This window comes from Sorghum bicolor, chromosome 5 (assembly GCF_000003195.3).
Source record: "Sorghum bicolor cultivar BTx623 chromosome 5, Sorghum_bicolor_NCBIv3, whole genome shotgun sequence".
Classification (NCBI taxonomy): domain Eukaryota; kingdom Viridiplantae; phylum Streptophyta; class Magnoliopsida; order Poales; family Poaceae; genus Sorghum; species Sorghum bicolor.
The window spans coordinates 814,835-839,462 of NC_012874.2; the positions used below are offsets into that span (position 1 = coordinate 814,835).

The 24,628-nt window shown below is 51.8% G+C and overlaps 1 protein-coding gene across 1 annotated transcript; it reads right to left on the minus strand.

Annotated features, from left to right (window-relative positions):
- On the minus strand, positions 22,542 to 24,220 carry LOC8067598 (probable pectinesterase 56). Its single transcript, XM_002450079.1, has 2 exons — positions 23,410 to 24,220; positions 22,542 to 23,290 (listed from the first exon to the last, which is right to left on the minus strand). The coding sequence occupies exons 1-2, from the start codon at positions 24,218 to 24,220 to the stop codon at positions 22,542 to 22,544; spliced, it is 1,560 nt and encodes a 519-aa protein (XP_002450124.1).

A 24,628-nucleotide genomic window follows, 5' to 3' on the forward strand; every position in this document is an offset into this window, starting at 1 on the left:
GTAGGCGTGGTGCGTATACCGTATTTATCTATGATTGTACCCTATATGCCATATCGCGGGGTAGTTCATGGTAGTGACTGCTCCATTGATTCTTATATAGTCCCCCTCTCGTGTATAGGGCTGGTAGAGCAACATTATTACAGGGGAGTGATTGCGATGTTTCTCATATTCCTTGATAATATCACTATGCATGGGCGTAGTCCTGTCTTGCAATGATTGCCAAGTATAATTGCACTAACTATGATAAGCTAGACTGTATAGTTGAGAATAACTTAGGAAATATTCTTGTAGTTCATCCTAATTCCATGCTAATGACTTGCTAGAATATCTAATTGAGGTGCTTATCATATTTATATGTGGCTAAGTTATGCTGATCAGATTAATTATCTTTGTCACCATTCATACTTTATATATCTTTTATGTGACATTTATTCCTGTATGAAAGAGATAGATAAATGCTCTCAATTATACATGTAATGATAGATACTCAATTCTATATTCTATTCTATAATCAACATTGATGTTTAGCAATCCCTTCCCAGTGGTAAAAATATAAATAACGATACCTGAAATACTTCCTGGTTAAAATGCTACATCGGTATTAATCTGTGCGCTTGCAGATCTCATTTATTATTTATTTAGAAGAGCAATTGCATATTTCAATACCGCGTCTCTCATGTCATGCTGGGGATGACAACTTGGCTTAAGTGGTATGAGGGATAGGTTTGGCATTTTTGGCGCCGTTATCAGAATTAGAAAACTAAGTCTACTTTTGGTAGTGACATTAAGAATGCCCAACAACCGCAAGGCTTCAAGAAGATATTATACCAAATAGGATACATTACTTGTAACTCTGTTCCTTCTCAGTATATAAGGAGGGGTAGGGGGTCCCCTAGAGGACAACTCAACTCAATAGATCACAATTCATCTCATATCATCAATACAATGAGATGTATGACGTAGGTATTACACCCTCATGGTGGCCAAACCTAGATAAAATCCTTGTTTGTGTCTTGCGTCACCATCTAGTTCGTAGCTTGCACACCTGTCTGTCAACAATCTACTACCTTAGACATACCCCTAGGTAGACTGTCGACCATATTTCATCAACAAATAGTAGACGTTTGAATGAGAGTCTTTGATTACTTTTGTCTTGACTTGCAAACTTGCTCTAAGATTTGATGACCGTTGAGGGCTGTTCGAGAGTCAACCCCGAGGACACGGTGGTGACCCGGTTTCTAGTGGAGTCTGGCAATGCTATGATGACGACAAAGCAGATCGTGATGTCGGCGTCGAGTTCCAACACGTGGGTTTCGATCTCCGACGATAATTTCCTTGTGGAATAGTCGAAATGGAGGAAGGATCTTTGGGACTAGCTGCAATATTGCTGATATTGAGCGACACATTTACTACTCAATAAGTGTGACATTGAAACAATTAATAAGAGAACCCTATCCACCATCCCTATTCTTTCTCACCTTCATACGCCAATAAGATTCTGCGCATAGGCATGGCGACGATAGGTGCAGGTAGGGGCAACGACAACTCTGGAGGTGCTTCTAGCAGGAGAGGTTTTTGAGGTGGTCATGGTGGAGGACGCTCAGGAGGAGGAGGAATAGGTGTTGTGCGCGGTAGTCGTATGTCAAGGTTACGGTGCTGGGTACGACTACAATCGCTGTAATTAATGAAGATGGAGCGCACTTCTCTAGACAATCTCAGGGTCCACCCGCCAAATTATGGTACTGGAGGGGAGTTTGAGTGGGGAAGAAGAGGTAGATACGGAGGTTTTGGATGACGTCGAGGAAATGGATGGGTATTGTCAAGTTCGCAATTTCCAACGACCACGGATGCAACGGGTGGTAACCGTAGCATCTTGTGCCGCAGCAGCATCAGCCTCAGGCGGCACCGTAGCAGCTTCTGTCGCAACAGGAGGGCAACCCGGAGGTGGAGGTCCAGCAGGTCGGACTTGAGGAGCCCGAAGAAGAAGTTGAGTGCCCGAACCACGAGCCAGCCTCGTTCATGAAAGGCAAGCCCCGGAGCATTCTAAGCCTCCCTTTATTTTCGAAAGTTTACTTGAATATGTTATATCTATTGATGCATTAAGTATAGGAGTTGTGATGAAACCTTTGCTGCACTTTACTCAATCCTTGTCCAGATATCTTACCACTACCTGGTTATAGAGTTAGGATTGAGTAGCAGCTTAGCCATGCTTTAATCGGTAGAAGTCGGGTGATATCCTGTCACCTGCGCAATATAGGGTTATGTCGGACCACGATGGTCTATATGTGCTATCGTGGATGGAACCTGATTAAATTGACTTAAGCCAGGCGGAGTTTTGCAAGGTTGTAGTAACTCCATCTGTGGTAGCTAAGGACCGACCGTTGTACGTCCTCTTGTCATGTTGAACGCATGCCTGACACTTAGTTGGCCACATAACTCTTTCCGACCGCGAAGCCGAGTAGTATGACTCAGGCCGGAAGACCGGCAAGTATAAAGTGCGCACAACCGGAGGAAGTGCGGTGTGCGGGGGACCATTGGCATAAGCCCAAAGGCAAGTGAGTTAAAATTCCTGACCTCCCTGGCAGAGTGGTAGCCCTGGGAGTGCGGCGCTGATCGGAGCCGCGATTCCTGAGTCGTACCAAAGGTGACCCGTTGGCTCTCCGACGGGAGATGCTTGGGTGAGTGCTAGGAATAACCCTCCAGCTGGATAGGAATTCGATTCGAATCGCCGTCTCTCCCGGTTAGTGAGAACTTGACAGAGCAGCGGCAAACGTAGCATTCACTAAAGAACTTTGGTTCATGATAATGATGATAGCAAGGAAGAACATATGATGAATTTGCTATGGTTATTATTGCTTGTAATAATCAAGTGAAGTGTTTTAGTACAGGTGCTAATCTAGTGGTAGGCTGATGATGATTAATATGATGCTCTCACAACATTGTAGTTATAATTTAAGCTTTTGGCAAATATTGAGTCAACCAGCTCTACTTGATATTAGCCTTGCATGATCCTTGGTGTCTTTTATATTTTACTAGACGGGTAAGTCTAGCTAAGTACAATCTCGTACTCAGGGTTTATTCCCACCTATTGCAGATGATATCTTTTATGATGGCTTTTGCAAGACCTGTCTCCATCCCGCTGGAGATGAGGACTAAACTGTTGGGCACGGTTCTCTAACAATCTCGTACCTGCTGCTTTTGGATGGATGGTGTATGACTCTAGCTATAACAAGACTTGTGAAATGAACTTTGGAAAGTGTGTGTAATTATTTTGCTTCCGCTACTTCGAACTTGTGTTGTAATATCTAAGTAACTCCGATGTGGTGCCGCTTCGACGGCAATGAATGACTATGTAACATCCGTTGTGTTGTGTTGAACTATTACGATCTTGGTTTGTTGCAAGTTGGTTTGAAGTCCTTCGTGATTTCAGTTGACTACCGGGATTATATGGGCTCAAGTTTGGAAACTTGATTGCTTGTCGATCTTTCTACACTTGAACTCTTATAATTTGGTCGGTTCTGTGACAACTGACGTCAGGGGTCTATTTATATAGGGGTCAAAAAGTGCCTCTAGGGTTTGTTCGGGTTACTCCCGCCGCCGTGCGTGCGAAACTTTCCATCTGTAGGATTATTTGGTTTACCATAAATGTGTTTATCGCGACGGGGGAAATCAGGACCGAGAGGGGACAGGGGCTGGGCGCCCGCCCTCTTCATCAGGGTGCCCGCCCTGTACCTAGCTCCTCTGTGGGCCTGCTTCCTCGAGCGTGCTTCTAGATGCAAAACTTATTAGGAAAATATATACATGGCCCTAAAACGTCAGATTAAAAAGGTTGGGCTCTAAATCTCCATGGGAAGGTAGAAATGGATTATGTCTATTTCTTCTAATTCATTATTGGGCTCTAAAAATAATTTAAGACGTTGACCATTTACCTTGAATAACGTACCTTCGTCATTTTGAAATGTGATAGCTCCGTGGGATGATGAATTGATTACCTTGAATGGTCCTTCCCATTTACTCCAGAGTTTTCCATGCCCAAAAAGCTTCACCCTGGAATTAAAAAGTAATACCTTATCTTTAGGTGCGAACTCCTTCTTGATCCTCTTGTCATGCCACCTTTTGACTCTTTCTTTGTAGATCTTCGAATTGTGATATGCTTTCTCTCGCCATTCTTCCAATTCTGATAGTTTCATTCTTCTATGGTCTCCAGCGATATCTAGGTCCATATTCCATCTCCTTATGGCCCAGTGTGCTTTGAATTCTAGTTCAACAGGTAGGTGGCAAGTCTTCCCATACACCAATTGGTATGGGGACATTCCAATTTGGGTCTTGTATGCTGTCCGGTATGCCCAGAGTGCATCAGGTAACTTGTCTTTCCATGTTGTTCCCATTTCATTGACTGTCTTCTGAAGAATATTCTTGATTTGCTTGTTGGAAGTCTCTGCTTGGCCACTTGTCTGAGGATGATAGGGGGTAGCGACGTTGTGACGGATTCCATGTTTTGATAGATATTGCTTGAAGCGTTTGTCGATGAAGTGTGCTCCTCCATCACTTATCACTACTCTGGGAACTCCAAATCTTGGAAATATAATTTCTTCAAACATCCTCTTTGAACTGATGTTGTCGGCATGCTTGCAAGGTAATGCCTCTACCCACTTGGAGACGTAGTCAACTGCCACCAAGATGAACTCACACTTCCTTGATGGGGGAAATGGACCCATGTAATATATTCCCCAGACATCAAAGAGCTCAATCTTAAGGTTGTTGGTGAGTGGCATGGCATCTCTTGTGTTTATGTTTCCATGCCTTTGACATGTCCCACATCTTCTGATATATTGCTTCATGTCTTCATACATTGTAGGCCAGTAGAATCCACACTGCCATATCTTTGAATGTGTACGGAATGCTCCATAATGACCTCCATATGGTGATGAATGACATTTGTTGATGATCTTCCATCCTTCCTCAGTGGTCACACACCTCCTGAGTAAGCCATCAGAGCATACTCGGAAGAGGTATGGCTCATCCCATATATGTGAACGACTTTCTTGAATAAGCTTCTTCTTGTTTGCTCCTAGTGGTTAATACCCTGAAACCATAGAATTAACAATATCTGCATACCAGGGGTCAGACCTGTTAATCCCGTAGAGCATGTTGTCCCGGAGTGAATCATTGATGGGGGTTTCCTCTGTACTCTTAAAATACATTCTAGACAAGTGATCAGCAATAGAATTTTCTATTCCCTTTTTATCTTTTATTTCTAAGTCAAATTCTTGAAGTAATAAGATCCATCTAATCAGGCGAGGTTTAGCATCTTTTTTAGTGAGCAGATATTTTAGTGCAGCATGATCAGTGTAAACAATTATTTTAGCTCCAACTAAATAAGATCTAAATTTATCAATGGCAAAAACAATAGCCAGAAGCTCTTTTTCAGTGGTTGCATAATTAAGTTGAGCTCCTGTCAAAGTTTTACTGGCATAAGCAATTGCATGATGCTTCTTATTTTTAGTTTGTCCCAAAACTGCCCCCACAGCATAATCACTAGCATCACACATGATTTCAAAAGGCAACGACCAATCAGGGGGTTGAATGATTGGTGCAGAGATGAGTGCATTCTTTAATACATTGAAAGATGTTAGGCATGCATCATCAAATTCGAAAGGAGCATCCTTGGCTAGCAAAAGAGTAAGTGGTGTAGCAATGAATAAAAAATCTTTTATGAATCTGCGATAAAAACCAGCATGGCCAAGAAAGCTTCGAATTCCTTTTATATCAACAGGTGGAGGTAGTTGTTCAATTACTTCAATTTTAGCTCTGTCTACCTCAATACCTCTTTCAGACACTAGGTGTCCCAGCACTATTCCTTCCCTAACCATAAAATGACATTTTTCCCAATTAAGGACTAAGTGCTTTTCTTCACATCTTTGCAAAACGTTGTCTAAGTTTTGAAGACAACTATCAAAAGTTTTTCCATAAACAGAGAAATCATCCATGAAAACTTCCATAATCTCTTCAATCATATCAGAAAATATAGACATCATGCATCTTTGAAAAGAAGCTGGTGCATTACATAACCCAAAAGACATTCTACGGTAAGCATAAGTTCCGTATGGGCATGTAAAAGTGGTTTTGCTTTGATCATCGGGATGGATCGGGATCTGGTGATACCCTAAATATCCATCTAAGAAACAGAAGAACGAATGGTTCGCTAATCGCTCTAGCATCTCATCTATGAAAGGTAAAGGAAAATGATCCTTTCTCGTGGCTTTGTTCAGTCTTCTATAGTCTATGCACATCCTCCATCCTATGACGGGGCGTTGCGGAATTAGCTCGTTCTTTTTATTCATAATGGCAGTCATGCCTCCCTTTTTAGGCACAACTTGAACTGGGCTTACCCACTCACTGTGCAGCACAGGATATATAATCCCTGCATGCAGCAACTTTATAACTTCCTTTTTAACTACCTCTCTCATCGCGTTGTTAAGTCTACATTGGGGCTCTCGAGAAGGTGGAACGCAAGGATCTGTCGGAATACGATGGGTACAAATCATAGGACTGATTCCTGTAAGATCTTGGAGTGAGTAGCCAAAAACTGAGTGATGTTTCTCAAGAATGGTCATCAATCGCAGAGTTTGCTCCTGAGTGAGTTTATCACTAATGATCACAGGAAACTCTGGATTATTGTTTAGGAAAGCATAGATAAGACCGGGTGGTAAAGTTTTAAGCTCTATGGGAGGTCTAGGCGTTTCTGCAAACTCGTCTAAAGGTTCAGGTTCAGAAGGTTCGGCCTCTTCTTCTGTGAAGAAAGGAGCTTCATCTTCTAAGTCTGGTTTATCTAAAAGCTCTAGAGATGAAGCCTTTACCTCCTCCATAGGATCAGGCAAAAGATATGACTCGACCTTATTATTTAAGGAGTGTGAAATTGTTATTGGAAATTTAAAAGTTTTTCCAAAAGAAATGTGTAGCTTTCCAGTATGACCTTCATAAAGGAGTCTTCTAAAAGGTTGTCCTATCAACAGGTCGAAGTCCCATGTATCAAAGATATAGAAGTTCAAATGAACCATGGAGCCTTCTACCATATGGAGTAGGACATTAATAATTCCAAGACTGGGGACTAATCGTCCCGAAGATTCCTTTATGACCTTTGTTGTGGGGGTTAAGACCAAATTTTTAAATAATTTAAGTGCAAAAGATTCAGACATGATGTTGATCCCCACAACAGGATTATAGAGAGCATCAAATTGATCAGAATCATAAGCACAACGTATAGTTATAGAAGGTGTGTCCAAACGGATCACATCAGAGGAAAGGTCTGACTCCTCCAACCATTCGCTACTCATGACTGCGATAAGCTCTCTCAATTGATGTTTAGTTGGCAAACAAATGCTAAAATGGTCATTTTGGGGTCTGTCAATAGAATGGTAGTTTGAAATGTTTCCAAAATCGGCAAAAAGATCAGATTCTATATCCAGCATGAAATCAGGTGGTGGAATTTCTTCCTTTTGTGGCTCAGAACTTGTGATAGCTAAAGTAGATGGAGAATTTGACAGAGTGTCTACTTCGGCTTCGTGGATTTCATCATGAAGGGTATTATCCATCTCAGCTTCTAGGATTCTATCTAGGATCACTCTAGCATCATCAGTAGGGATGCGAAAGAAAGAACCTCTAGACATTGTATGTAGCATTTGTTTATGATCTTTCTGAAGACCTCGAAAGAAGTGAAATAAAAGAACAGGGTCTTCAAGATTAAGGTTTTGACCAGATTCTAAAAGATCAGAAAACGTTTCTAGGATTTTCCTAAAGTTTCATTATCTTTTTGTTTAAAAGATAGGACTTCGAGTCTAAGGTCGCCGATACGGCCGAGGGACTAAAAATCTAGGCAAAAGTTTGGCTCGTAAAACTCCCCATTCACCTCGTTGTTGACTTACCTTCTGATTATACCATTGTCTAGCTTCTCCCCTTAAAGAAAAAGGAAAAAGCTTCCAACGTAAAGTTTTATCAGAAATGCCTTCAATGCGAAGACAATCACATGTTTGCTCAAAATCTCTAATATGAAGGTAAGGGTTTTCGTCTTCCTTTTTTGAAAAGGATAGGTTTTGAATCATGGCAATCAACCTGGAACTTAACCTATACTGGGATGTTTGGATAGGCTGTGATGACTCCCATGGTAAAAGGTCAGTTTCTGAAGGTGTTGCAAATTGATAAGGTAAGAATAAAGAAAATAAATAAAGAATATAAAAGATAAGAAAAGATAAAAGTATAGATACAAGCTAGTAGTAAGACTCAAGGTTATCTCAGCAAACCGTCTTTCTCCCCGGCAACGGCGCCAGAAATGCTTGTTGATATTTGGGAACGCAATAAGAAATTTGTCGAGGGTATCAGTAAGGGGTACCCTCACCGATGCCTATAACGAGATTACCCGTACGCAGGTCGAGGCCCACAACTCGATGCTCTGGTCATGCACGTACAGTCATCGACGACCGCAGCCTCGAAGACAGAAAGGGCGTCGAGCGAATCGCTCAGGAGGTCGAGCGCCAACTACCGTCGAGTACGGAAATAGGCTCGAGCGAATCGGGAAGCGTCGAGCGCAGGGACACTGTCCGCCGCCTGACGCGCGCACGAGAGCCAGGGCATTTAATGCGCCAGTCGCTTTCCCGCCTAACACGCTGGTCACGGGAGGCGTGATAGGAAACAGGCACCCGTCCCATCGTTCTTTTTGCAGCCTTCCCTACCAAACGACCCAGAGCATGTCAGGACGCGGGAAGTAGGGACGGAACGTCTAATCAGGACCCCCTCGAGAGAACCAAGGTCAGCGCTCCGGATATCAGGGCATTGCACGGCGTCCGACCCTCGACCAGACATGGTTCCTTCCTGGGGACGAGTTGGGCGTCGACTGGCAGCACTGCAACCACTCCACCGGATCCGCCACCATACCGTACAGGCGTGCGACCGGTGAACCAGCCCAAGACGACGCGCAGAGCGGGATACAGGGGCACGCGTAATCATCATCAAGCTACCAAGACGGGACGGTTCGAGACCACGCCGGTACGGAGGCCTCGAGTAGGTCCGCGCGCCATATCCCTATCGACCCCTACTCTGATACCTACACATGTACCCTGGTCTTCCCCTTGGAACTATAAAAGGGGGAGCCCGGGAGCGACCACGGCAGGGCAAAAACACACAACACTACACCCATACGCAGTAGAACTCTCATACTCCATACCACGCTTGTATTCGCCGCTGTACAAGCACTTCGGTGCAAGATAATACAAACTCCCCTCCCCCGCTGGACGTAGGGCCTTCTCTTGCCCGAACCAGGATAAATCTCTGTGTCTTCTTGCATCACCATCTGGGAAAGGGAGCACGCATACAAATTTACTCGTTGGAGTGACCCCCCATGGGGAAAACACCGACAGTTGGCGCGCCAGGTAGGGGTCCTGCGTGTTTTTTCATCGATTTCCCACTCCTTTCCAGATGGCCACTCTCGCTTCGCCGATTCCACGCTCTACGGTGATTTGGTTTGGGAGTCTTGAGTTCATGTCGACTGGCTCCGGCTATGACATGATCTTACTCTCGATCAAAGGACCGGGAGGAGCCCGCGTTGCGCCAGCACGGTTGAGGGCCCTGAGACGCCCTCGCCACCACGCCTCCCCGCCCAAAAAGAGGCGTGGACAGCGTCATCGTCGCCCCTCTGCCTCGTCACGACCAGCAGTTCGCGCTAGGCAAGAGGTGACACAGGAGTCGGCGGCCCCACGTGCCGGAACCGTGGACATGTTGGTTCAGCGTCACACGACGACAAGAGGTGACACACCCGCCTCCAGGTTACTTCCACACGGGTTGTTCACTCCAAGAAGGGCACTGCCATTCGGACTAGACAACACCGCGGCGTCGCTCGTCAGAGCGATATGCCCAAATACCCAGACGTACGTGGAGAGACCAATGGTTCTCCCGCGTAACTACGAAGCACAGCAGCCGACGTCCGAGCTGCCGGATTTCTCCCAGGTGCGAGGCCTCCGTCGCCTAGGCCCTGGACAATACACGATCACCTCACTCAGGCAGCGGCTGCTGGAGGAGGGATGTGGTTGTTTCTATGCCGCCAAGCCGGACTCCGACTCCGAGACCGATAGCTACGACCCTACTAGGGAATGCTACCACATCGACGGGGCGGTGGAAACTACCGACGAGACGCAGGACGCAGCTGCGGGCGGCCGAGCCCCTGCAGCAAGGGAAGACCCCAGGACGCCTAGGAACGGCGGACAGGTCGACCCACTTCCACAGGAAGACAGGGCTGTGTAGCTTGAGCAGCTACGTGAGCTCAAGACCAAGCTCGACGAAGACCGTGAGCGCCTCGTCCTACTCGAGCAAATCCTCGAACAAGACTTGCCTTACCCGCCCGGCGGGAGTGTCCGTAGGCGAGCTCGAGAGGTACACCGGCAAATCGTCAGAGACGCAGAGCCAGAGCAGCCCGTCAGCCGCTTCCCTCGAGCAGGCCAAAATGTAGTGGCAGCGACAATGCTGCTGCGCAATATGCCGGAGCCATCGAACTCCCAAGCTCGACGTATTAGAGACGAGGTGCAGACTCTGCTCCAGGTAGCGGCAGTACAACAAGCCGAAAGCTCGGCCTCTCGACGACGAGGAGCCGCCACTGAAAAATGCGATGAGTCACTCCAAAATGAAAAGGAGGTGTCAGTCCATCAACAGCCGCCCCCTCGAGGAAGAAAGACCACTCTCGTCCTCCCCGTCGACAATCAGCGTCGACACGACGCGCGGCATGACATCGAAGAGAATCGACGCCGCCGACATGGAGACGCGGAAGAACGTGGTTACAGCGCACATCGTGGCGGGAGATACGACAGCGACGAGGACCGGATGGCCCCCGAGCCACCAGGCCCACGGGTGTTCAGCAGGGCAATCCGCAGCACGCCCCTACCCAGTCCGTTCCGACCCCCGACCAGCATCGCAAAATACAACGGTGAGACCAAGCCAGAATTGTGGTTAGCCGACTTTAGGCTGGCCTGTCTGTTGGGGGGAGCTCGAGGTGACGATCGAGCCATCATCAGACAGCTACCGCTTTTTCTCTCTGATACCGCCCGTCGATGGCTCGAGGAACTTCCAGCTAATCAGATCCACGACTGGGTCGATTTGGTTAGGGTCTTCGAGGGTAATTTCAAAGGGACCTACATACGGCCCGGGAACTCGTGGGACCTCAGCAAGTGCAAGCAGAAGCCAGGAGAAACTCTTCGAGAGTATGCTCGACGCTTCTCAAAGCAGCGCACCGAGCTGCCACATATCCCTGACCATGATGTCATCCTGGCCTTTGTCTCTGGTACCACCAGTCGAGACCTGGTACGAGAATCGGGCCGGAATCACCCTCAAACCGTCGATGAGCTCATGGACGTAGTGGCAAACTACGCAGCAGGAGAGGAAGCAGTCGGTGCCTTCTTCAGTTGTGAAGGAAGGAAAGGCAAGCAGCCCGTCGATGAAGATGGGGCCCCCAGTCAAAGGCTCAAGAAGAATAAGAAGAAGCATAAAGCACGGCAGTTCTAGCGGGAAGATTTCGACAACAACCTTGTCGCCGCCATGGAGCGGAAGAAGCCTCGGGGCCCTCCAGATGGAGGTATCTTCGATAAGATGCTAGAGGAACCATGCCCTTACCATAAGGGAGGCGCCAACCACAAGCTCAAAGATTATCGTATGCTGAAAAAGCATTTCGACGGTTTGGGGTTCAAGAAGGATGCGCGTGACGACTCGAAGAAGGAGAAGGGCGGTAACAAGGAAGACAACAAAGACGACTATGGTTTCCCCGCCGTTCACGACTGCTACATGATCTATGGTGGGCCCTCAACGCAGTTGACTGCGAGGCAGCGCAAAAGGGAACGGCGTGAAGTTTTCGCGGCAAGAATGGCGGTGCCCCAGTACCTCAACTGGTCGAGCACACCCATCACCTTTGATCGAGAGGACCACCCTGACAAGGTAGTCGCCCTAGGCGTCTACCCGCTCGTCGTCGACCCCATCATCGTCAACACCCGGCTCTCAAAAGTGCTGATGGACGGCGGCAGCAGCCTCAACATCATCTACCTCGAGACCCTCGACCTCCTCGGCATTGATAGGGGAAGGCTCCAACCAAGCGCCGGGGGTTTCCATGGAGTCGTGCCAGGGAAAAAGGCGCTGCCAGTAGGTCGAATCGACCTACCAGTCTGCTTCGGCACGGCGGCCAACTTCAGAAAGGAGACCCTCACCTTTGAGGTGGTCGGGTTTTGAGGCACGTACAATGCCATCATCGGGCGCCCGGGCTACGCCAAGTTCATGGCTATACCCAACTATACCTATTTGAAGCTGAAGATGCCCGGTCCTAAGGGCGTCATGACCGTCAGCTCCTCCTTCGAGCACGCTTACGAGTGCGACATCGAGTGCGTCGAGTATGGGGAGGCAGTTGAGAACTCCACCGAGCTTGTCGCGAAACTCGAGGCTCTGGCCACTGAGGCTCCATAGCCCAAGCACCACGCGGGCAGCTTTGAGCCAGCAGAGGGAACCAAGAAGATCCCGCTCGACCCTAACAACTCCGATGGCAAGGTGCCGACGATCAGCGCCGACCTCGACCCCAAATAGGAAGCTGTGCTCGTCGACTTTCTCCGTGCGAACGCCGACATGTTTGCATGGATCCCCTCGGACATGCCTGGCATACCGAGGGAAGTCGCCGAGCACTCCTTGGAAATTCGAGCCGGTTCCAAGCTAGTGAAGCAACGGTTGCGCCGATTCGACGAGGAGAAGCGCAAGATCATTGGCGAGGAGGTCCACAAGCTGTTGACGGCCGGATTCATCAAGGAGGTTCACCATCCCGACTGGTTAGCAAACCCTGTACTAGTTAAGAAAAAGAATGGGAAAATGAGGATGTGTGTCGATTATACGGGTTTAAATAAAGCATGTCCGAAAGTTCCCTTTCCATTACCACGTATTGATCAAATTGTTGATTCTACTGCGGGATGTGAAACCCTTTCTTTCCTGGATGCATATTCTGGTTACCATCAAATAAAAATGAAAGAGTCCGACCAGCTCGCGACCTCTTTCATCACACCTTTTGGGATGTATTGCTATGTAACCATGCCGTTTGGGCATCGAAATGCGGGAGCCACGTACCAACGCTGCATGCTCCACGTATTTGGCAAGCACATAGGGTCGACGGTTGAGGCCTATGTTCACGACATTGTCATCAAATCAAAGCGGCGAGGAGACCTGATCCAGGACCTCGAGATCACTTTTAGCTGCTTACGCACCAACCAGATCAAGCTCAATCCCGAGAAATGCGTTTTCGGCGTGCCTCGAGGCATGCTCTTGGGTTACATTGTTTTCCAGCGCGGCATCGAGGCCAACCCCGAGAAAGTCTCGGCCATCACAAGAATGGGGCCGATCCGAGACGTCAAGGGTGTGCAGAGGGTCATAGGATGACTAGCGGCGTTGAGCCGTTTCATCTCGAGATTAGGAGAAAAGGCGTTACCACTATATCGACTCTTGAAGAAGGTCGAGCGCTTTTCTTGGACCCCCGAGGCCGAGGAAGCCCTCGAAAATCTGAAGAAAACACTGACCTCAGCACCGGTCCTGGTCCCGCCTCAACCTGCGGAACCACTGCTCCTTTACGTCGCCTCGACAACCCAGGTTGTCAGTGCAGCGGTGGTAGTCGAGAGGCAGGAAGAGGGGCACGCGTTGCCAGTCCAGAGGCTGGTCTATTTCGTCAGCGAGGTGCTCTCGGAGACCAAGGCACGTTACCCCCAAATCCAGAAGCTGATCTATGCCATGATCCTCGCCCGCCGCAAGCTGCAGCACTACTTCCTCGGCCACCCTATCACGGTGGTCTCGTCTTTCCCCCTGGGCGAGATAATCCAGAGTAAGGAGGCCACAGGAAGAATAGCTAAATGGTCGGTCGAGCTCATGGGTGAGACTCTCACTTATGCGCCTCGCAAGGCCATCAAATCGCAAGCCCTGGTGGACTTCGTCGCGGAATGGACAGACTCCCAGCTTCCCCCGACTCAGATCCAGTTGGAGCTGTGGACGATGTATTTCGACGGGTCGCTCATGAAAACAGGGGTCGGGGCCGGCCTGCTGTTCATCTCGCCCTTAGGCGTCCATATGAGGTACGTCATTAGGATCCACTTTGCCACGTCTAACAATGTCGCGGAATACGAGGCCCTCGTCAACGGTCTCAAGATCGCTATCGAGCTAGGAGTCCGACGCCTCGACGTCTGAGGCGACTCCCAACTCGTCATCGACCAAGTGATGAAGACCTCGAGCTGCGACGACCCAAAAATGGAGGCATACTGCAAGGAAGTCCGTCGACTTGAGGACAAATTCCATGGCCTTGAGCTCGTCCACATCGCCCGACGCTACAACGAGGTAGCCGACGAACTCGCCAAGATCGCGTCGACCCGGGGCACGGTACCCCCTGACGCGTTCTCAAGAGATCTTCACGAACCGTCTGTCGACTTGGGCTCGGGGGCTGGCGTCGATGCCGCTCCTGCCCAGCAAACCCACACCGTCGACATGCTATTGATGGCAGCCGAGGTGATGGAAGTAGACTGGCGGCCCGGTCGGCCGTTCGACTGGTGCACACCATTCCTCGACTGCCTAATCCGCTGCGAGCTACCAGAAGATCGATCTGAGGCCCGCCGTATCGCTCGACGGGCCAAGTCATACGTAATCTATGACGAAGACAACAAACTATACCGACGAAGCCCGACGGGGGTCTTGCAGCGTTGCATCACTGTGGAAGAAGGCCGGAAACTCCTCGAGGACCTACACTCGGGGGCTTGTGGTCACCATGCTGCTCCACGGACCCTTGTAGGGAACGCCTTCCGACAAGGTTTCTACTGGCCAACGGCCGTAGCTGACGCCATCGAGCTCGTACGCTCATGTCATGGGTGCCAGTTCTACGCCAAACAGACGCATCTACCCGCCCACGCCCTTCAGATGATCCCCATCACATGGCCATTTGCGGTATGGGGGCTCGACTTAGTAGGGCCCCTACAAAAGACGAAAGGAGGGTACACCCACTTGCTGGTGGCCATCGACAAATTCTCCAAATGGATCGAGGCTCGACCCATCACCAACATCCGCTCCGAGCAGGCCGTCCTTTTCTTCACCGACATTATCCACCGGTTTGGGATTCCCAACGTCATCATCACCGACAATGGCACTCAGTTCACCGGCAAAAAGTTCTTGGACTTCTGTGATCAGCATCACATCCGTGTGAACTGGTCTGCAGTAGCCCACCATCGAACTAACGGCCAGGTCGAGCGTGCCAACGACATGATTTTGCAAGGATCTACAATTGCTTGAAGAAATTCGGCAAGAGGTGGATCGAAGAGCTTTCCTCGGTCCTATGGAGCCTAAGGACAACACCAAGCAGGGCCACAAAATACACCCCATTCTTCATGGTCTACGGCTCTGAGGCGGTCCTCCCCACAGACCTCGAGTATGGATCCCCTCGACTTAAAGCGTACAATGAGCAGTCAAATAAGGAGACTCAAGAAAACGCAGTCGACCAACTCGAGGAGGCTCGGGACATGGCCCTCCTTAACTCTGCCAGATACCAGCAGAAACTTCGACGCTACCACGACAAACACGTACGCAAGAGGGACTTAAACGTGGGGACCTTGTCCTGCGACGACGGCAAAGCAATCAAGGACGCCACAAGCTGACTCCACCTTGGGAAGGCCCGTACGTGGTGGCCGAGGTCTTGAAGCCAGGAACGTACAAGTTAGCGAACGAGAAGGGGGTGATCTTCACCAACGCATGGAACATCGAACAGCTACATCGATTCTACCCTTAGAATTTCGAAACTTTATGTTCCAGCACCCATTCTGTACCAAGACTTTGTAAATGAATGCATGAATAAATAAAGTCTTTCCCTTGAGCAACTTCCTTTTGTACCAACGCTGTACAAGTTAAAATCTCGACGTCACAAGGGGGCGCCGACTATGACCCATCATAGTCAGCACCCCCTCGGGGGCCACCAGGGGGGCCACCCCCCCACGTGTCGAAAAAGCCAAGAAATTCTTTCTTCCTTACTTTGTAAACTTTGCACGATTCGAGTAGCGGAGGCGCCTCGAGCCCCTCGAGGCCCGAGGGACAACGAGCCTGAGAACTCCTACGCCCCCGGGCTACGAAAACTCTACTCATTTCCCCACCCTTGAGGTGGTCGAGGCTGTTTTTGACGAAAGATCGAACAAGGAATACAAACATAGGCGCAAAAGGGAATAAAAGAGCCTCGAGCGGAAAGACAGATAAACATTTAAATATACTGTATCACTTAAAAAACAAGTTGATAGGAATACTATACAAGGGGCCCCAGGCACCCAAAGGAGGCTCGCAGGCCTTAGTCCTCAGCACGATCCTCACCTACGCCCGAGCTAGTCTCAGGAGGAAGCACCTCAGGCTCAAATAGCTTGGCCAGCCTCTCCCCAGGAGCCTCCGCATCGTCGATCAAGGCGTGGAGCCTCTCTTCGTTCTCCGTGTCGGTCTTAGAGATGTCGGTGACGAACCCATGGGACACCACCTCCATGTCGTAGGAGAAGCCCGAGCAGACAACCGCCATCGCCCGTTTCACCCCGATGTGGAGGGCATCCTGCACCCGATCTCGCAGCATTGTGCCTAAGTAGCACAGCTGGTCGACCAGTGCATCGCCTCGAGCGTCCTCCTTCGACTCATCCATAGGCTCGATCTCCCAGGAGGTCAAGAGATCACTTATCGCCGTTCGCACTCGACGGTTCAAAGCAACCTCCGCCTCGAGCTGGGCCTTAGCATTGCGGGCCTCGGCTTGGGCGGCCAAGAGTTCGTCCTTAAGCCCTAATAAACACCAATACAAGAAACTTTAGGGTAAACCAAGCACGCCTCGAAAAAGAAATCCAACAATAGAAACATACCGCGGACATTCTCCTCCAGGGCCGTGTTCTCATCGACTAATCTGGTGTTGGCCCTCTCGATCTCTTTGTTGGAGCGTGCCAGCTCAGTGTTGGCAACGCAGAGATCCTCGATCGCCTTGCCACCCTGAGCTATGGACCCGCTCTTCTTCAACAGCTCTCCCTTCAGACGTTCGACGTCGTCAGAGAGCCCGCGGGATCGAGCCCGCTCCGCCTCGAGATCTTCGAGGGCCTTCTTCTTTGCGTCCTCTGCGGCACCCCTGGCGACCTCGCCGTCCACATACGCCACCTTCATCTTTTGGAAGGATTCTCGGAGGGAATCCAGGTCGGTCTTGAGAAGGCCCTTCTCCCTATCCAGATCAGCAATGACGTTCTTATAAGACAGGGCCTCCTCCCGGGCTTTAGACGCGGCCTCCTCGACCGCTAGAGCCCGCTCCCGCAGTAGCGTCGTCTCCTCCTCCGCGTTCCTTGAAGCCTCTCGAGCCTCGACCAAGGTAGCCTCCCTCGCCTTCTTCTCCTCCTCGAGCGCTATAAGGTCTTTATAGGCCTTAAGGAGCTTTTCTTGTGACTCGAGGAGTTGGTCCTTGAGGACGGGGAGCTGCTCCCAGCCTCCTCTTGTGGCGTGGATGAAGCTCGACTTGATACGGGAGGTCTCTTTCATGTCCTGCGAGCCGAGGGTCGAACGGTTAGAACATGAAACCAAAGGATCTATGAGAATTAAGGACCAAAAAATACTTACAAAGTAGGCCGGCCCGAGCCCGTTGTTGATGACGTCCGCCAGGAGCCCCACCACGTGCTTCATCCAAAGGCGGAGCTCCTCGACGTGTTCCCATTTCTCCGCCTCCTTCCTATTGTCCAGGAAGATGTTGGGCTCGGACGGATCGGTGGAGGCCCGGATGCGGATCCGATCGGGGCACCAGTGCTCCATCTCCCAGTCAGCCCGCGCCTTGACACCGCGGATAAGGTCCTCGACGGTCTCGAGGGAGCCCCCATGGCGCAAGAACAGGTCGACGAGGCATGGGAACCGCCTATCGTCGTCCACCGTCTTCCAGGTACCGTCCTTACTCCCCGATGTCCCAGCCTCATCCTCCTCGGTAGGGATGCGATCCTCCCACGCCCGGCGCTCCCGGAGGAACCCTGGTGCGATCCCGTCCATGTCGTAGATCGTCCTCTTGATCTCGGACTCGGGGTCAACGGGGGTGCGCATTATACAGGCAAGCGCCACCACACCGTCCGCCCGCCCCGGCTCTGCCCGGATCGCAGCGGGCGCCCCCGGAAGAAGCCACGATGGGGTTGGAGGGCCGTACACCGGCAAATCCTCTTCCTGCTCTCCGGGTTCTTGCGGCGCCGGTGGAACGGGTTGTGGCGGACTTTGAGGTGGGGGCTCGAGCGGTCCCCCTTCTTGGCCCCCCTGCTGCTGCTGTTCCTCCTGCTGCCGCTGCTGTTGCTGCTGCTGTTCCTCCTGCTGCCGCTGCTGTTGCTGTTGCTGCTCCTGCGGCTGCCGCGCTGCCTCGCGCTCCCGCTCCTCCTCCTCCTCTTTCTTCTTCTGCTCCTAGAGGGAGCGAAGACCGGCGGGCTAGGGAGTCCGTCCCGCGATGAGGGAGGTGACGCCTCCTCCTCCATAGGGCGGGCATCCCCCGACGCCTCGTTGCCACCAGACGTGTCGCTGATGGTGATGGGGTCCGCCTCGACTCCCGATCGAGGAGGCTCGGGGGCTCCTTCTTGCCCCTGAGTTTGGGGCGCCTCGACACGTGTCAACGACAACGGGGTAGGCTCGGGACTAGGCGGAGCACTCTCAGCCTCGGCTGGAGGTTGAGAGTTGGAGGAGCCTGCAAAACAAAGAATAGAAGTCAGTCACTATAATAATCAACGCAAGAGCGTCACAAGACCAGCAGTAAGCTACAAACCTGGCTCTTTGGAGACTGCTCCCGCTTTGAGCCTTTTCGCCATTGAAGGCTGGGCCTGCTCGAGCGTCCGCTTTAGCCTGAGAAAAGAAAGGAACGACCGTAAAAAGATCGGCATATGAGAAAATGCAGAGGAACAGGAAAACAAACGTCACAGCGTCGATGAAGCTTACCCCACAGGGAGAACAGCTCGCCTCCCGGTGCCCCGACCGGTGGGCCTCGAGCCACCCCGCGTCAAGGCTCCAGGCCCCTCGAGGACAGGAGCTGGCCTTGGCGCAGCAACTCCCGCTTGGCGGGCACCGGGATTGGCGCTCCTGCAGCCGGCCTCTCCTTTCTCGGAGGCCGCGGCGCGACCACGAGTCAGTGGCCCCATCGCCTGGGGCCTAGCATGGCCGCCCCCTAGACGCAGGGGGAGGGCGTGGCGCGACCTGACCAGCCATGGGCGCAGGAGGGGTGACGGCCCGAGGGCGGTGAGATCCGCCCGGACCCTCCTTTGGAGTTTCCGTTCGGGGGGCGTCGACGTCGCCTCGAGGCAGACCCTCGAGGATCCGGTCAAGGCGCGACGCCATCCCCTCGGAGTCATCGCTGTCCTCATCATCATCATCGTCGTCGCTGGTGGATTCATCCTCAGGCTCCCCCCTCTGCCTGGATTTAGCTCGACGCGCCTCTAATGCTTGGCGGTTGAGGTTCTTCTTTTTCTCACCTTTCTTCGCAGAGTCCTTGGCGGACTTCAGCTTCTCGGCGGACTGGCACCGTCTGTCGCGGTCGACCTCGTCCTCCTTCATAGGGGGCCTCGAAGACCGGACATCAATGCGTCCCTGCCAGAACAAAGGTAGGCTTAAAAAGGATCGAAGGAAATCTAGAGTCGGAGCTATGTGCAAAAGAAGAGCATACCAGGTCGATTGAGCCGTCGTCGGGCCTCATAGGGAAGCCATTGACATGCTCCGGCTTAAAGTCGCCGGCGATGGCCGCCCTAACCCGGGCAGCGGTTTCATCGTCCGCCAGGGCCTCGTTGGACATCCGGCATGCCTCGAGATCCCGGGACGAAACGCCCGGCCCCATCTCGTCCATCCTCAGTGGCCGAGACATCAGTGGGAGGACCCTCCGACGATGGACGGCCGAGAGGACGAGAGCGGCGGACAGGCCCTCCAGGCGCAGCTTCTTCAGGGCATCGAGGAGGGGGTCGAGCCACGACTAGTGTTCTTGGACGACGCCGTATGTCCAGTTGTCCAGGCGCTCCGTAATCAGACGATCGGTGTAAGCAGGGAGAAGACCGTCGTCGTTCCTCAGATAGAACCACTGGGAGTCCCATCCGGCGTGGTTCAATGACAACCCCACCGGGATGTACTCGCGCGGCCTCTCCGTCTTCTTCGTCTTCAACACCAGGTTGAGGCACCCGGCCCGCACATGCTTCCTCACGCCAGTGGTTCCGGTGGGGGCGTTGAAAAGCTCGCCCCTGTAGAGGTGGAGCCACAACTCCTAGTGGGGCATCAACCCGAGGTAGCCCTCGCACACCGCGGCGAAGATCGCCACGACGGTGATGGCGTTCGGGGAGAAATGCTGGAGCTCCACCCCATAGTGGAGGCAGAGTGCCCGCATGAAGCGGCTCGGGGGAGCGCCCAGGCCGTGGCGGTGGAATTTGGCGAATGAGACCACGTAGCCCTCGAGCGGCTGGGGCTCCCTGTGGCTTGCCGGCGGCGCAATCCACTCCGGCGACGACAGCGAGGTGCGGCGGCGCAGGAGTCCCTCTCTCTCAAGCTCTAGCAACCGGCGCTCCGTCATCGACGACGGGCGCCAGTCGTCGGCGGCGATGAGTCTCATAGGCATCTTGGCTGGAAGGACGGAGGATTCGCTACCGCTCGAGGGGGTGCGCGCGCGCGTGAGACGGCAAGAGAGCTAAGGCAGTGAAAGGACGAAGGCAAGAAGGCGGAAGGCGGAAGAAAGAACGGCGGCGACGCCATGGCATATTTATAGGCCGCAGTGCGCCAACGGATAGATCCGATAAATGAGGTAACTCCCCCCATAAATGCGCTGTCTAACGGTCCTTTCCCTCCTCACAGATGGGACGCTCCGAATTCCATGCCGGCACAGTGTCGTAACGTCACCCACCTGAAAAGGCGCGCCCAACGGGCAAAAAGGTGAACCGTCATGGCCTCTTCCTTTCCTTGTAAGCCAAGGGGCGTGCCCATAAAAGCCTCGAGAGGTCGCAGGGTGGCCCACCGAAAGGGTTCGACAGCCGTTCTCGAGCAACCGAGTTAGGGATCCCCAGCGAGTGATCGAAGATCGAGGCCCACCTCGAAGACTTGCAGGGGATGTCCAAGGTAAGGTCGAGACAGTCGAGAGGAATCCCCCCGACGGGAGGCATCGAGCCACCGGACTCTATCGAATGAGACCGGTATCCCCGACCACGTCGACCTTGCTTCATGAGAACGCCTCCGGGCTACAGCTGACACCCTCGAAAGGGGCACAGGTTCTCACTTGGATTACCCGCTAGGAACTCAATTTGGGGTGGAAGCGATCGATCGAGAGAGAGAGAGACGCACAACTACGAGAGATCGAGACTGCAAGCTAATGAACCAAGACACCTACGACCGGCGAAGATCCATAGATTCGTCCATCGACGAGCTGAGGACGGATCAAAGAACATACTACACACAAGAAATTAACTAAACAAAGGTACACGCACACACACACACAAAATAAGAACTCAGCTCGAAACTAACGAGTACTACTACTCCGATCCAGCAGACTGCTTCTGAGATAAGGAGGCAGGCAGGCCAGGCATGCAAGCTATAGCTACTTGACGTGTTAATTAGTTTTCCAACTCCATCTCAGCGGTATCGTAGACATTGTTGCCATTTTATTTCTGTTTCTTGAGTGCCTTTGGTGTTGCGAGTTGATCAATTCCCGCAACTTGCTTTTCTTTAATTTGGACCGTCAATCGAGCTAGCGTGCTTGAGAGCAATGCTATTTTGGTGAGCTAGCTAGGTCCGGATCTATCTAGCTAGCTAGTACGATACGTCTTTGATCATCACGCGTAAGTCGTATGTACATCCATGAGAACTAATCAACCAGCAACGTATACATACATACATACATGTACAATTAAGTATGGGGTTAATTAATTATGAGAAATAGATAATAAACATGGATGCATGTCTCGAACCATGCATTCTCATTCCATTATTCAGAAAGCAGAGCAAACCAAGCATTCAACTGTCTGGATATTACAGTGTTGGAGACAGTGCATGCAACACGTACACAGATTAAACATCATGGCCGCCTCGCGCCTTACAAGCAAATCAATCGGTCGAGACTCCACACACACACACACACACAACTACGACTACGAGAGCTCGAGACTTGCAAACTAATGAACCAAGACACGACCGACGGTAAGATCCATCGATCCGTCAATCGACGAGCTGACGACGGATCGAAGAATAATATACTACTACTACAGTACACAACAAACTAATAATAACTAAACAAATTAAAGGCACACAATAAGAACGAAACTAATAAATACTGCTACCACTCCGATCCAGCAGCAGACTGTGCTGCTGAGATTCAGAGGCATGCAGGCAGGCAAGCTAGCTAAATAGCTACTGTGGTACGTACGGTGCTTCTGATGGCCGGACTGCTCGATGATGACGATGAAGAGGAGGAGGACGAGGACGACGACGGAGAGATCGATCGGATCGAGGAGCTAGGTCATGCTCGTTCGTCATGCCCTTGTTGCTGGTGGGCATGCCGTCGGGTCGCGGCTCAAGCCGCGTGCATAGGGGATGATGTCCCTGCCCTCCTTGTCCTTGGGCATCCAGAAGTTGGCGTCGACGAAAGGGTCCGCGGTGTACTGCGCCGCCTCGTGGCAGTCGGTGACAATTCGCACGGCGGTGATGTTGATGCGGCGGCTCGTGTCGGCGCCGGGCCCGTAGTTGTCGTACTCCAAGTACAACACCGTTTCTGGGATGGGGCCGCGGCCCTCCCACTCCACCCATCCAGTGAAGTTGACGATGGAGTCGAGGAAGCTCTCCATGAAGATCACGTGCGAGTGATTCTTCCACGGCCGACCGAGGAAGGTCTTCACCCCTGTGAGGTCTGCGCCCTCGTCTGCTTTGACCGAACAGTTCTGGAAGGAGAACCCAGATCTATCCGTCGAGTTGCTGCGCCCTTGTGCAGTGATTACATTTGGCTTGCTAGCACCCAATCCCGAGCTACGCACCAGGAGCCGGCAACCAAGAAAACTCGCCTTGGCATAGCCAAACACGAAGTCCACGGTGCCGTGGATGTCCGTCTCTAGATAAATCTGATCTCCTTTGTTGGCGAAAAGGGTATCCTGATACCCCTCGATGGAGCACCGGTAGATCAGCGAAAAATTGGATTGTGACATGAGGGCCACCGCCTGTAGGCCTTTTGGACCTGCCGTATTTCGGATCGTGAGATCCTGAGCCATGAAGGCCATGCCATGAACACCTGCACCATGCATGACAACCAGCAAAGTCAAGAAACATTCTCACATCATGCATGCATGGGTGACCGATCGAGAGAGGAGATGGACGTGTGTGATTTGAATGAGGATGATCGGCACTTACTCACGGTAGCAGTGTCCGGCGTGGTTAGGTTGTCAAACCCGTAGCTCCTGTTCCCGGTGATCACCGTCTTCCCGGCGCCTTCTCCGATCAGGATCACATGCTTCCGGGTGATGTTTAGAATCTCATTGTACACTCCCTCCTTGATGAATATGGTGAGAATGCTTTGCTCACTGCCAGTTTGGTCCTTTTGTGCCGCCAAAGCAGCAGTGATGCTGGCGAACTGGCCGTCGCCGCTGGTGGCGTTCTTGGCAACAAAAACATGTGTCGTCCCCACCATGTTTGCGAGCGATGGCGGCGCTCCGCCCAGGGCCAGCAGCCGCACGACCCAGAGCGGCAGCTTGCCACCGCCGGACAGCGTCTGATCAGTGTCCATGGTGGAGAGGACGCCCACTGTTGGTGTTGTGGGCAGCGTCACCGCCGCCGCGGCTGCTGGCGGCTGCCCACTGCTGCCTGTCGTCGTGGCTGGCGCCTCCGTGTCTGTGGTGGAGAGGCCGCTGCCGCTGCCGCTGCCGCCGCCTACTGTTGGCAGCATCACCGCCGTAGTTGCAGCTGCAGGCGGCAGCCAGTGCCCACTGCCGCCGCCTGTCGTCGATGGCAGCGCCTCCGTGTGGGTGCTGGAGAGGCCGCCGCCAACTGTTGGCAGCACGGTGGCATCTGTGGCAGGCGGCTGCATCACACTACCGCCGCCGCCGGTCACCGTTGGCAGCGCTTCCGTGGTGGTGGAGACGCCACCGGAGGTGCCGCCAGGAGCCATGATGGTGGTCATCAGCAAGCACGCAAGAACAAGCGGTGTGGTGAAAGCTTGAGCCATGGCTTCTTGATGGATGGATGGATGGATGGATGGATGGAGCTGCTCACACAGTGAACCGAGCTAAGTAGGTTCTTTATATGCAGTAGCAGGAGAGATCGACCGACCAGTGCGGCAGGGCAAAAGGGCCAATAATGCATGCTAGGGGCACAAGCAACGGGTAAGAAGCGAGAGACAGCGCCGGAGTAGTGTAGTATCTGTACGCGCATACATGTATGCTATGGTGTAATCTTGGACATTTCATTCAATGTATGCCTGCCAGCGAAGCCAGTAGCATATATAAAAATTAAAACTGTCAAAGACCGACATGCTACGTAGTACTAGTAGGTAGTAGTATGATCCATCGACCTCTTCTACACCCTCTCGATACGGCCTGACGACTGCACACCTACTACTATGGCTATCCAGAAA

Excerpts from the sequence above, each read along its gene's own strand:
- LOC8067598 (XM_002450079.1), bottom strand. The coding sequence starts at position 24,220 with ATGGCTCAAGCTTTCACCACACCGCTTGTTCTTGCGTGCTTGCTGATG. Across the intron at positions 23,291-23,409 it reads GCCGGACACTGCTACCGTGA|GTGTTCATGGCATGGCCTTC; the intron begins GTAAGTGCCGAT and ends TGCATGGTGCAG.